Source organism: Cervus canadensis, chromosome 15, assembly GCF_019320065.1.
Source record: "Cervus canadensis isolate Bull #8, Minnesota chromosome 15, ASM1932006v1, whole genome shotgun sequence".
In the NCBI taxonomy this organism is placed as follows: Eukaryota; Metazoa; Chordata; class Mammalia; order Artiodactyla; family Cervidae; genus Cervus; species Cervus canadensis.
The window spans coordinates 53,688,484-53,703,400 of NC_057400.1; the positions used below are offsets into that span (position 1 = coordinate 53,688,484).

The following is a 14,917-nucleotide window of genomic DNA, read 5'->3' on the forward strand; positions in this document are numbered from 1 at the left end:
AAGGGTGTGTCCTGGTGCCAATCCCCCTTGGATACTGAGAGATGGTTTTATGGTACTTGGCTGCCTCTTCCCAATCATCTTTCCTGCTAATTATGATGGGTGATATGAGTGCTGAGCAACCACACTAGCAAGCTAGCTTACTGGAGAAAAATGAAAACATTTAAGGGCTATGTATCTTTTTCCCCCCTTTCTAAAAAGAAAGTAAAATATCTCCCATTATGCTTAAGTACTTCTTTATTATTTTTCTGTTAAAACTTCAGAGACAATAGAATTAACAAGTGCTATAGTGTCTGATTAAAATGAAGTAACTGAACAAAATTTATATGAAATGAAATTGGCTACTGCTTAAGGGAAAGAGTTTGAAGAATTTGGGCATAATGAGGCAAACTAGCACCAGATACTAGCCACACAGCAAGACGATCAGGACTGCCTGGGAGGATGGGAGGCTGGGAACTGCCATCTGTCAGGCACAGCAGGGTAAGGATGTTAGTGCAGGTTGGCGTGGGTGAGATGAAGAATGCAGTGACATGAAGAATCTATCTGTCTTCACTTCACATTATAAACCACCAGAAAGGAATGATCTTACTACCACATCTCCCCAAGAGGAAAATGGAATGGGAGCAGGTTTTGTGTATCTCTCCCTTCTTTGAAGCACTTCAGCCATAAGCTGTGGGGGCTGTATTTCAAACACAACATTCCTGGCATTAGCTTCTGTTTGTGAAGCTCTGGGAGCCCCAGTCCTGGAATGGCTCAGCTTGGAGTGGGCTTTCTGAATGCAAGATACTGAGTAAGACTATGATTTTTCAACCTAGTATTTTATAGTTCAGATCGTAAACAGTATCACAAAGTGAGGTGGACATCAAGGAGTCCTTAGCATGCTCATGTCTGTCTATAATTAATGGATAGGTCACTCTTCTGTCTAAATATACATGTTATATACTAATACATGTTAACTAAGTCATATGGCCAATTATTCCAGGTTTAATAAGCAAACCCAGTGATTTCAAGTACTGCATTTTTTCAACCTGATACTTAATCTGGGGACTAATATTCTCTAATTAAAAAGTAAGGTACTGAAGTGGAATAAAAATTTCTAATTTTCACATAAAAATATTTTCCCAGTATACAAAATATCATTTATTCTTTTTAAAATATTTACTTATTTATTTATATTTGGCTGCTCTGGGTCCTCTTTGCCACGCAGAGGCTTTCTCTAGCCGTGGTGAGCGGGGGCTACTCTGTAGTTGCAGTTCTAGGGCTTCTCATTGCACGGTTTCTCTTCTTGCAGAGCCCAAGCTCTAGGGCATGTGGGCTTAGCTGCCCTGATGTATGTGGGATCTTCCCGGACCAGTGACCAAACCTGTGTCCCCTGCACTGGCAGGCGTATTCTCAATCACTGAACCACCAAGGACACCTACATTTATTCCTAAATCTTCAATGGAATTTTAATTTCTAATTTTTAAACTGGGGGGTAAGAGTCTACTTTGCAGATGTTATTGTGATGTTTAAATGAAATAATTAATGTAAAATGCTTAAAATGTTTGGCATATGGTAGACTCTGAAGGAATCATATCTACTATCCTTTGTCAAATTTTATTTATATGCCACGTGATTTTTTTAAAAAGATATAAATACCTATAGTTCAAGAAATACCAAAATGTAAATGAAATGTTGTTCATTTAAATAAGTGACTAAGCTAAAGGCTCAGAGAAGTTAAGTCATTTTCCCAAAGTAACTTATTAAGGCCACAATGAAGTTTAAAAAGAACTTGGAACATCTTGTCCCTGCTTAAATTACCATCCTTTATCTCAAAACCAAAGCAAAAAACTATTTGGTATTTCTGACTGAAACACTCAGTGTGCATTTTGATGACTTTAACCAATATAATAATTCATCTCTACTAGGAGATAGGCAGCAGCTGTCAGCTGTCACGCATACCAGCAGCTGGCAAACAAACTAAACCCTTTTGATTTAGAAGAAAACAACAACATCCGTACCACCACCTCCCAATCAAACCATCCAGCAAAACAGAAACTCCTCAAAGTTCTCAGTAAATAAATACCTGGCCAAAGTTAAACACAGCACAGAAAAACTGTAACTCAACATATAGTCTCCCAGGCTCTTGGTTGAATAGCCACCATAAACAACTGGAAAGATTCTGTAAAGGAAGGGGAAAATAGGACTTTAAAATGAAGCAAGCTGATCGTTTCTCTCTATCCAGAACATAGTACAATAATTTATCTACTTAATAATTAGGAAGAAAAGGACTAAAGGGAAAAACACCAAGAGAATACAGAGGCTTTGTCTTTCAAACAAGAGGTTTAAACCTCTCTTCTTGACAGATGTCACTCAAACAGCATCTATTCTGATCAGATTTGAAGAAAGAAGACATGAGCCACAATACAGAAGCTTACATAATACATCAGGACTTCAACTAGCCTAAGACAGGTCTGATTTTAAAATTAGTTTTACACAGTGAAAACAATCACATCACGGAGCAGCAATTCTTGGCAGCATTTCTTCATTTTTGATTTTTGTTCTTAAACAAAATTTAGCACCAGCTAAAATGGTGCTGGCTGATATGATTCTATGTAGTGAGCACTGCAGTGTGAAAAGTGTAAGAGAGTTTCTTTATAGGTTATATGGTCCATTGCCTGTCACTAGGCTAGTTACACTTGAACTATCACAAAGAATTATATAATAACTAGTAATTCACAAAAGAAGACTTAAAACTAATTTTTAAAAATGCTTTGATAATCAAAGAAATGCATTTAAAAATGAAATGCTATATTTCACTTATAAAATTATCAAGTAAAAAATTTATAATAGTCAATGCTGGTGAGAGTACTTAACAAACCTATACTACTTCTTTGGAAAACAACTTAGTAGAATGCATCCAAAGACACAAAAATATTTATATTATTTAATCCAGGTTTTCCAACTTTTGTGAATCTATGATAAGGAAATATACTGCATGGAGATGTTTATTAGAGAATTCTAAAAAACTAGGAACAATCCATAAGAAAATGATTGAACTGTAATGCATATCCTCTATAGTTTATTGAGGAGCTATTTAAAGTGACAATTAGAACACTTTTGCAGCAACATGAAAATGCTTGACACAAGTCACAAAGCAGGACATAAATCTGTATGTATTATTAGAACCATGAAAAGAATATTAAAAAAGAGAAGGTAGTAGTATGATGGATATTTTCCCTCTTTTCTCTATGGTATCCATTGTATGAAGTGCTTGTATTATTTTCATAATGTAAAATTATTTTTAAAAGTTTATTTATCTGAGGACTGTCTTCTGAGAGACCATGTAGACATTTATCTACTGAAGTCAGTCAAGGAATAACTTAGGACTAAGTATCCCTATATACATCACGGAGTTAACTGGTTTACCCCAAATTCTAGGTTCAGAGCATAGGATGAGTAAATATTCAAAGCAAAATGAGTTACTGAAGCACTTAAGCAACAGAGTAATGTGAATTACTCATTCTTCTTCTTCCCAAAACGTTAGCTCACGATTAGGAGATGCTCGTGCTCTGACTCCCCTGGGAAGGCGCAACCAAGTTTCTCCCAGATGCCTGGAAAAAACTTTTGTCAAACATTTAAAGAAATGGCTCCCAAACAAAATCAGAAAAACATTTACAGCAAACAGGCCAATAATGAGAAGTAAACACAGCAACACATGTCGAGTCAGTTGCTGGTCTTCACTGTGTAGATACTGCTCCTCTTCCTGGGCTAATATGCAGCTCTGGGAGTTACAGCGGCTCACACAGTGTTCATCTATAAAACAGTAAGCACAACAATTTGTAATCAGAGCTTTTTATTTGAATGCATTTTAAATTCATAATGACTTCCTAAGCAAACCACTACATATGCACATTCTCAGCTCGGAATCAGTATATTATTTTAGATGAAATCTAAAAAGGCTCCTTCATGTTGTTTTAGGAGAGTTCTACTTGTAGAGTGTTTTTATCCAAAAAATACAAGTATATGCAATAGTTCCCTTCTACATTATTCAACAGTGTAACACACACACATGCACACACAAATTTTTAAGGCTAATTTAATAACAAGTTTCTCCTGTTATATAAATCTACCTCTTGGTATGAATATCCTATATTGGCTAACAGCAAAGCAAATTTACCACTTGCCTTTCATTAAAGACTTTAGCATTTGCTTAGAAAAGACCTTTAAGGAACCAAGTAAAAAATATTATACACTTTGTTCTGTTTGCATATGGAAGCAAGTCCAAATCATAAGCATGACTTTTCTTTGGCAGAAAAGAGAAGTGAGAAGCCTTTCACAAGAAACCTTTATTCTCCTACCTCAGCTCCACGCTATCAATGGCATCAAAAGTAGAAGAAAACATTTTTACAGATGCTAGTCTAACATACAGTCTTATTACAAAAAGTCAGGGCTTAAAAAACACAATTTTACAGCTCTTACCTTCAAGCTTACAAAAATTGTATTTCCTAAAGCCTCTTTTTAGAAAAGAACATATACAAGCATTAAACATGGTATGATATAATAGCTAATGGCATGGTTGAAAGTTCACACACAAAAAAAGGTTAAAAGCAAAAAGAAAGTAGGTTGCCAAACTGTTTATGTACTTAGGAGTATATCTACCTAAAGAAACAAAAGACCTATACATAGAAAACTATAAAACACTGATGAAAGCAATCAAAGAGGACACAAACAGATGGAGAAATATACCGTGTTCATGGATTGGAAGAATCAACATCGTGAAAATGGCTATACTATCCAAAGCAATCTATAGATTCAATGCAATACCAATCAAGCTACCAACGGTATTTTTCACAGAACTAGAACAAATAATTTCACAGTTTGTATGGAAATACAAAAAACCCCGAATAGCCAAAGTAATCTTGAGAAAGAAGAATGGAACTGGAGGAATCAACCTGCCTGACTTCAGACTATACTACAAAGCCACAGTCATCAAGACAGTATGGTACTGGCACAAAGACAGAAATATAGATCAATGGAACAGAATAGAAAGCCCAGAGATAAATTCACGAACCTATGGACACCTTATCTTCAACAAAGGAGGCAAGAATATACAGTGGAAAAAAGACAACCTCTTTAACAAGTGGTGCTGGGAAAACTGGTCAACCACTTGTAAAAGAATGAAACTAGAACACTTTCTAACACCATACACAAAAATAAATTCAAAATGGATTAAAGATCTAAATGTAAGACCAGAAACTATAAAACTCCTAGAGGAGAACATAGGCAAAACACTCTCCGACATAAATCACAGCAGGATCCTCTATGACCACCTCCCAGAATATTGGACATAAAAGCAAAAATAAACAAATGGGACCTAATGAAACTTAAAAGCTTTTGCACAACAAAGGAAACTATAAGCAAGGTGAAAAGACAGCCCTCAGATTGGGAGAAAATGATAGCAAACGAAGCAACAGACAAAGGATTAATCTCAAAAATATACAAGCAACTCCTGCAGCTCAATTCCAGAAAAATAAATGACCCAATCAAAAAATGGGCCAAAGAACTAAACAGACATTTCTCCAAAGAAGACATACAGATGGCTAACAAACACATGAAAAGATGCTCAACATCACTCATTATCAGAGAAATGCAAATCAAAACCACAATGAGGTACCATTACACGCCAGTCAGGATGGCTGCTATCCAAAAGTCTACAAGCAATAAATGCTGGAGAGGGTGTGGAGAAAAGGGAACCCTCTTACACTGTTGGTGGGAATGCAAACTAGTACAGCCGCTATGGAAAACAGTGTGGAGATTTCTTAAAAAACTGGAAATAGAACTGCCATATGACCCAGCAATCCCACTTCTGGGCATACACACTGAGGAAACCAGATCTGAAAGAGACACGTGCACCCCAATGTTCATCGCAGCACTGTTTATAATAGCCAGGACATGGAAGCAACCTAGATGCCCATCAGCAGATGAATGGATAAGGAAGCTGTGGTACATATTCACCATGGAATATTACTCAGCCGTTAAAAAGAATTCATTTGAATCAGTCCTAATGAGATGGATGAAACTGGAGCCCCTTATACAGAGTGAAGTAAGCCAGAAAGATAAAGAACATTACAGCATACTAACACATATATATGGAATTTAGAAAGATAGTAACGATAACCCTATATGCAAAACAGAAAAAGAGACACAGATGTACAGAACAGACTTTTGGACTCTGTGGGAGAAGGCGAGGGTGGGATGTTTCGAGAGAACAGCATTGAAACATGTATATTATCTAGGGTGAAACAGATCACCAGCCCAGGTTGGATGCATGAGACAAGTGCTTGGGGCTGGTGCACTGGGAAGACCCAGAGGGATCGGGTGGAGAGGGAGGTGGGACAGGGGATTGGGATGGGGAATACATGTAAATCCATGGCTGATTCATGTCAATGTATGGCAAAAACCACCACAATATTGTAAAGTAATTAGCCTCCAACTAATAAAAATAAATGGAAAAAAAAAAGCAAAAAGAAAGTAGGTTGCCAAACTGTTTATGTAGTATGATCCTGTTTTATAACAATTTTTTGTGTATATCTTGGTGTAGAAAAATTCTAGCCGTGTATATAATAAACTTGGTCTTAAAATATTATGTACAAATATTATAAAAATGCATAAAATCCATTTTACTATCTTTTATATGCATTTTTACATATTGCAATATTTATTTTCATAATATGATCAGAAAATCTAAGAAGCTCCTATATTTAGAAGGTTTTTTCAGGAATCAGCATATTAATGGAAAAATGACATAAGCAAATTGTAATGGGATTCTGGGGGCAAAAAAAACCCATCTGGGGTTGATGAATCAAATCACATGTTGAATTTGTCAATGGACTTTACTATTAGGTATATTGTGTAGGAAGGAAAAAATAAGGAGTAAAGCCTTGGGAATTCTGATGTAAAGAAATATTAGCATTAGAAAAGGGGCACACAAATAAAACTTGAAACACCTGTAACTGGATACCAAGAGAGGTTTCCTGCTGAATGTAAATGAAGGCTCAATATCTGCCCGAACAATAACTACAACAATTGCTGCTGCTACTATGCTTATTTTAAGATTTTATTTATTTATTTTTGGCCACACTGCACAGCTTGTGGGATCTTCCCTGACCAGGGATTGAACCTGGGCCACCATAGTGAATGGCTAGAGTTCTAACCACTAGGTCACCAGGGAAGTCCCTGCTTCCATGTTTAATAAGCATTTAGTTTGTACATTACTCACTGTGCCAAGTGATTAGCATGCATCATTTCTTATAATATTCACAACATTTTTAAAATATAAAAACATTTGGCATCAAAACAGCTGACATGCTCCATCATAAAGAGGACTTTTTGGGGTTTCTCTTTCTACTTTGATTTTTAAAAATAGGCATAATTGACTGAAGGTACATTGCAATTTACATATATTCAGTTGTTTTAAATAATTTGAAATTCAGACCATAAATGTGATTCAGTCTGTTATATACATCAAAAGGTTATTACTTTTAAAGATTTTTATTATTTTATAAGAAAGGGCATATTTTAAAGCACATGGATTCGAAATGTAATTAAACACTAACTGACTAGTCCTGGCCCTGGGGGAATGGAGTGGGGAAAAGTCTCAGCTTCTAAAATGAGATGCCAAAGAGAAAATAATAATCCTTAGGGTAAACTTCTTGGAATTATTACTTGGGTTAAATTTACTGGAGAATTTCCATGCAAATAAAAAAAAATAATGAATACTCTATCTATGCACAATTATTGTACTATTTGCACTTTCTTCCATCTTATGAGAATATTCTCAAACAGTGTAGCTTCTATAGAAATTCTATGTAGAGTTCTTTTAAGGCATAAGATTAAAAAATCTTTTGTTCCTTAGGCTCGTCCTCATAGCCTAGAGGCACTTACTTTTCTCAAATGAAGGAGTCACAGACCCACTGGTGGTTATGTCTGCTACTGGTTCCATGGATGGGCAGCGTAATTCACCATTTTCCATAGAGCAGGAGCAGCAACCTATATAGATAAAATATAGGTTATGACGGGAGAGTCCAATCACAAAAAAATGGACAATGTAGAGAGATGCCAAATAAAACAAAACACCCCCGCCCAAAAAAAAACAACAAATCCCCAGATTCATTTATATACACACAGGAATTTTCCATACAGCCTCAATGTATGGGTATCTATCAAAAAGTACTTAAATGTGCTTATATAGAAATTAACATTTAAGGAGTGTCAGACAAAGGATCAGCCCCTTACATATTGTCGCCTCTTTGTATAAGACAAAGAAAATGTTTTTGTTTGTTCTCCAGCTGCTATCTTTTTTTGGAACACCAGGGAAGTCCCATAATAAGTTTTTTTTAAGGAAAATGTTTTTATCCATGCTATGTTATTAGTTTCCACTGTGTTTTGGGAAATAAGAATTTGACCACTTTCCTAAAATATAGCTTTGATTTCACTACTCCTTGGATGAATTCTAGTTTGACACAGAATTCATCCAAACCCTCTTTTCTTCTAAGTTTAGCTCAAAACTCAACTTCTCTCAAGAACATGTCTCCTACCAGTTTAGAAGATGCAGTAAAAGCAATTGGATTCTTTTTTATTTTTAGATATATACTGCTGAAACTCTCTTGCTGGTTTTTAGGTAGATTGGTTTATAGAAGTCACACTGAGACATCTACTATAGAGCTGTAATTTTACTTTGTATAGTCAGAGAACTGCATAGTGTCCTTTAAAACATTATACACATACATGGACACGGTGCTCCTTGATATGGGTTATAATAGAATAACTTCAGTGATAAACTGTATTAAGGTACTAAAAAGGCATAATTCATAGGCTGAAACTTTCATTGATATATGCTCTAATTTTTCAGTAGTGTCATTAAAAATAAAGATTTCAAAGTATAAAAACTATCATCTATAATAAAACTACTACAGATGTCTTTCTAAATTTAAGATAATGATGCCACAGAATAATTGAAAAGAAAACACAGAAATCATCTGGCCCTGCCTCTTATCTTCAGAAACTTGAAGGCTTAAATCCACTAAGATAAATTGTTAAGAAAACAGATATATAAAGCCAGCCCATTCCAAGGACATATGTGTAGGGAACAAACACATATAGCAGTTTTTCCCTTTAAACATGAGCCTTCTTATTTATGTGTGTATGTTTGTTTGTTGCTCAGTAATACACCACACTTATTTATTATCTTTTCATTCTACCCTTTGACCTCCTTCATCCATTTCTCCTACCCTCTACTCCTCACCTCTGGCAACTACCAGTCTTGTTCTCAGTATCTATGAGCTTCCCCCCCCACAAAGATTCCACATATAAGAGAGATGATATGGCCTTCTCTTTTATTAACTGAACCTTTGATCTCATATTAAAGTAGGTTAATTTTCCTTTCAATTATAATTCCACACTTATAAGCAAGTCATGTGTCTCTGACAAATATGTAGCAAGGGGCAGAGGGGAGTGAACTATTTTGGATTACTGAGATTTGGGGAGGCCATGCTGGACATCTAATGTACTATGTATTAATACGATTAGCAAAGCAGAAGAGAGCAGACTTTAGGGAAGGAAAATAACCAGACAGGTTTAAAAACCTTTTTCCTGGGAACATGGGTGAATAGGCAAATAAGCAATAACTCTGCCAAAGCAGTTTTCAGGGGAGCTTCAGAAAATCACGTCATATCTTATCAACCCATCCATCTATCCATTCATTTAACAAATATTACTAAACATATATAGGAAACCTGATACCATGCTAGGTGCTGAGGCTACAATGGTGGGCAAGTCAGTCACAGCACTTATGGTCTAGTGGATTATACTGATAATTTAAAAAGCAATTATAAAGCAGTGAGATAAGAGGCAAGAGAGGTATAAACATTACAGAAGGTTTTCTATTGAGATAAGCCATAACTGTCTTCTGATTCTCTATTATTTTTATAAAAGGTGCCAGCTAGTTATCCTGCTGGAGATGATGATGACAGGGTTTAAAGAATATCTATGATACTGTTTATTTGCTATTTTTAAAGGACAGTAAGGACAGCAGCAAAAGTCTCTGGGCTTAAGACACTTAGTTTAGGACTCTCCGCACGTGTTCGCAGGGCTTTGGTGGACAGCTCTAAAACACTTGCAGGAGAAGAAGACGTAGAGAGTGGTGAATGGTCTTTATAACCTGTCTGAAAACATACAGGAGATTGATTTATAGGATAAATGTAAGAGTCCACAAAGAAGGCAAGGAAGGAAAGAATGCTGGGCATGATCAGAAAAGTACTCTAGACGTCAGAAAAGTGGCTTTTAAAATTTTAGTGAACACATACCCATAATCCTTAAATTTCCATTTTCAAAGGGCAAATAGTCAAGAGGACTCAAAAGAATGAAATTCTGATGCTATAATCACAAAGGATCCTACAAAGAAATTAGTGAACACCACCAATAAAATGAACTGAAGGAGGCCTGATTGAAGCAGGGTTAATGTAAATCACTAGTTGGCTAAATACAGCCCTATGTAGTGGGACCCCACAGTCCTGTGTAGCAGGTGTTATCAGCATCAGATACAGAAACCAAGGCACAGGAAACTTGCCTAAGACCAAATAATAAAGTTCGAGAGTCAGACTTGAACCCAGGCAGACTGGTTCCATATCCCTGTTTCTACCTCCAGTCCTATCTACCTCCAGTTTGGGATGATGAAGGATGGAAGGGAGGGAGGCAGACAATATAAGCAGTGAGATTTGTGGGATCTTCTTCCTTTTAAGACAGTTAAAATACTTTTTCTAAACCTTTTCTCTTTCTTCTCTACTTATATCTATTTACAACTAATAGTTTTAAGATCAGGCATCTCTCTACTCTACAAACTCTGAACAAAATAGAGGCCATCATTTATACTTCCCACCACAACAGTCTATGTCTATGAAATCTCTGCACACACCAATGAATCCAAAATGCAAACTCTATTGCTGAATTCCCTTCATGAATTGAGGCAAACCCCATAACAACTGTTAACACATTAAAAAAGTCACCGGTTAGGGTCATATTTTCACATAGGGACATATGTTCATTATAAATAAATATTTTAGGCTTTGCAGTCCATTGGGTATCTGTTGAATGACTCAACTCTGCCAATGCAGCATGAAAGCATCCACAGACAATACCGAAGTAAATGAGCATGTCTGTGTTTCAGTAACATGTAATAGACACAAATTTAAATTTCATATATCTTTCAAGTGTCATAAAATGTTTGTCTTTTAAAATTTTTTCTTCAACCCTTTAAAAACATAAAAGTTATTCTTAGGTTTGGGGCCATACATAAACAGGTGGCAGACTGCAGTTTGCCAACTCCTAACATTTACCATTAACCCTGCTTCAATTAAGCCTCTTTAGTTCATTTTATTGATGGTGCTTGCTTGATGCATTGTTGTTAACAAACATAGATGTTTAGTTTCCTAGAAAGAGCCTTCCCGCAGTTGTTAATTCTTCTCTAAACTCTCAGGCCCAAAGATGTCTGAGGATTAGACTTATTCTCACAAAAGATTATCCTCATAAAAGATTTATAAACAAGAATCTAATAAATGAACTTGTAAGCTCTTTCTATTATTGACTATGATTCAAGTTCCCCATTTTACAAATACCTGTGATATTGAAGATAATTCAAGGAAGTTCCCTTAAACAAAACATTTAGAGTACATGCTATATAGGCATATAAAAGTTTCTATATATTTAAGGATCATACTTGTTTCTGGGACAGAACTTGTAAAAGATTCAGGTTCATTCATTGGCGCAGGACTGTCCTCGAAAGCCGTGTTTCCTGGCTCTGCTGCTTTGTGGTCCTGAGACTGATCGAAACCTTCATAGCGTCCCGCTTGGGAGGTGCGGTTCATACACATGAGTGATATGCCAGCTATCACAATGCTGCAGAACAGGGTAACTGCCGTGATGATCATCTGTCAACATTGCAAAGAGATGTTAGGCCACTTCTCACAATCCCAGCTTGATAATCTTAGTAGATGACTTAGGGGCACTTTTTTGGTGGAAAACGCATTATCTCGATAGCTATAAATGCTCTATAACAGTGGTTTTTAAAAAAGAGGAAGAATATGGAAGGAATGTAAAGTACTTACAGAGAAATTAGGGCTTGTCTCTAATCAAATGAGATGTTTAAATGTTCTTTTCATTATGTATCATGTCGTTGGTTTACTCTACAAGCAATCTAAAGTAAGTGAAAGTGATAGTTGCTCAGTTGTGTTCGACAATTTATGATCCCACGAACTGTAGCCTGCCAGGCTCCTCTGTCCATGAAAGTCTTCCAGCAAGAATACTGGAGTGGGTAGCCATTCTCTTCTCCAGGGGATCTTCCTGACCTAGGGATCAAACCTGGGTCTCCTGCACTGCAGGGAGATTCTTTACTGTCTGAGCACTTACAGACTTTTTCTTCACATCAGAGTTTTTGTTTGCTGTAATACATAGCTCAAGTGTACTTTAACTAGAGACCTTATTATGGTGATAATACTAAAGATAAGTACTTACAGCTAATACTTATAATCTTCAGCTAAAAAAAGACATATGTGTTAGTTGCTCAGTTGTGTCTGATTCTTTGTAAGTCCATGGACTGTAGCCCACCAGGTTCCAATGTCCATGGAATTCTCCAGGCAAGAATACTGGAGTGGGTTGCCATTCCCTTCTCCAGGGGATCTTTCTGACCCACGGATAGAACCTGAGTCTCCTGCATTGCAGGGAGATTCTTTACTATCTGAGCCACCAGTGAAGCCCCAAAACAGACTTAGGTATGTAAAATCATTTTTGTTTTTTTATTTCATTTTCTTTTTTATAGACATGCAAAATATTAATCACATTTTGAGGTGTAAGTTAACAAAGTGACATAGGATCACCAGTGTGATATTGGAATAAATTTTCAAAATTAATTTCAATGTAAGTATAGCAAAACACATTAAGCAGCTAAAAAGAGACATTCTCAAGGACAGAACTGTCAATAAACTCTTCTCACCTGCTCTTTTCCATAAAAGAAGGCTGAGTCAATGCTTTCTCCATTATGTTTTCCAGTTATCAAAAGAACACCAACAAGGAGAGCAGGAATCCTACAATAATGAGAGTTTAGAGAGAAAGAGAGAGAATGAATAGTAACTGTGTATGTGGGACCAGGTAAGCAAACAGAAAGCTACCAACTTACCCCCAGCCAGATATTATGATGATTCCAACAGGAATTTGTACCCTTTCTCTCTTTTTCAAAAGAAACAAAGAAATTGCTAGAAGGCCTAAGAATAAGAAATAGAGATTAAAAGATAGGTGATTACTCTCGATGTTGATCAGACTTCATGGAACTTTAACGAAGCTTATTTCAACAGTAGTCTGTAGTTCTTGCCCTAGAATTTACTCCTTCTAAATAAATGCTTTTCCCAATATTTTGAAGCAAGTTTTCTTAATTCAAAATCATTTTGTTTTCCCTCCTATATTGCCTCTTTACTAAAATCTTCTTGTTTCATACATGAGGATTTTTTCAAAAAGCCCAAATAATTTTGTTCTTTTGACTCATATGTTTGGAATTGAAGTATATTTGCGAAAAAAAAAAAAAAAAATTTTTTTAACTGGATACAGAACAATTCTAAAAATAAAAACACCCCCATTCTGCTGTTTCTAAGAAAGTATAGGCAATTCTCACAAAGGTTTGTTTTTGGAAAACTCACCAAGTCTAAATGATGGGCCTTAATATAAACTTAATACAGAAACAAATGTTTTAAACATTTGGACAGATGTTTTAAAACAAATATTTCATGAGCTTTCCTTATACTTTACACCCAATTATTTACAGAAGTAACATCTTATTTAATAAATTTTACACAGCTATAGAAGCTTAGAACTTTAGGGTTGGCAGGGACCACTGTCTTAAATTAATGCCTTTATATTATAGCTGTGTAAACAACGGTTTGCCCAATCCACACAGCCAGCAGAGGGCAGAGCAAGACTAGAAACCCAGTCTTCTGACAGAAGGTTAAGTCCTTCAGCTCTGTTCAGTGTTTCTAAAACTCAAGTCTGTTGACCCATAGGGATCTGGAAATTTCTATGAGAAATGTTAGGTCTTTTTGGTTTATTTGCAGTGGTAACCATCTGGGTGACCATCTTATAACCAAAGCACACTCTCATTATTTCAGGGTTTATATCTGGTTTTATATGAGGTTTGAGCCAAGTGAAGGCCAAATGATACCACAACACAGTTCAAATCAACGTTCTGTGGTAGTCTGAAGAGGGAAAGCAGTGAGATAACCTGGTCATAAACCCACACATCAAAGGAAAGGTAGGCCAAAAAAAAACCCCCCAAAAACCCCTACCAGAGAAGTGAGTTCAATTTTACATTTCAAGCTGTGATTCAGATTAGCAAAATAAGATCCTTTGTCATGTCAATTAATGTTGCTAATTACTTACTGAGCTTGTACTTTTGTCTAAATCTAATGAATTTGCTTTGGCTTTAAAATTGTATATTAGCTGTCTATAACGTCCAACCAGCTGATGCAAAGAGCTGACTCACTGGAAAAGACCCTGATGCTGGGAAAGATTGAGGGCAGGAGGAGAAGGGCGTGACAGAGGATAAAATGGTTGGATGGCATCACTGACTCAATGGACATGAGTTTGAGCAAACTCTGGGAGACAGTGAAGGACAGGGAAGTCTGGAGTGCTGGGGTTCATGGGGTAACAAAGAGTCGGACACGACTTAGCAACTGAACAACAAGGAATTCACACCTAGATTTAAGATTATACAGATTAAGTAACACTGTGCTAGCAACAATACAAATCAACACTGAGCTCCTTGAGAACTGTTTTTCTGTATAGGGGACCCACTCAGTTCTCAAGTTCAAGAGATACGATCATACCAGTGCTTCTCCCA

The 14,917-nt window shown here is 36.3% G+C and overlaps 1 protein-coding gene across 2 annotated transcripts in view; it reads right to left on the reverse strand.

The window, feature by feature from the left end:
- Positions 1 to 14,917, reverse strand: part of GPR155 (G protein-coupled receptor 155) — a 42,570-nt gene that overhangs the window by 7,128 nt on the left and 20,525 nt on the right. For both annotated transcript variants that reach the window (XM_043487682.1, XM_043487683.1), the window contains exons 8-13: positions 13,208 to 13,292; positions 13,025 to 13,115; positions 11,753 to 11,963; positions 7,924 to 8,028; positions 3,656 to 3,792; positions 2,063 to 2,158 (exon numbers count right to left, since the gene is read on the reverse strand). In XM_043487682.1, the coding sequence (XP_043343617.1) occupies positions 2,063 to 2,158; positions 3,656 to 3,792; positions 7,924 to 8,028; positions 11,753 to 11,963; positions 13,025 to 13,115; positions 13,208 to 13,292 (725 nt within the window). The remainder of the gene's footprint in view (positions 1 to 2,062; positions 2,159 to 3,655; positions 3,793 to 7,923; positions 8,029 to 11,752; positions 11,964 to 13,024; positions 13,116 to 13,207; positions 13,293 to 14,917) is intronic.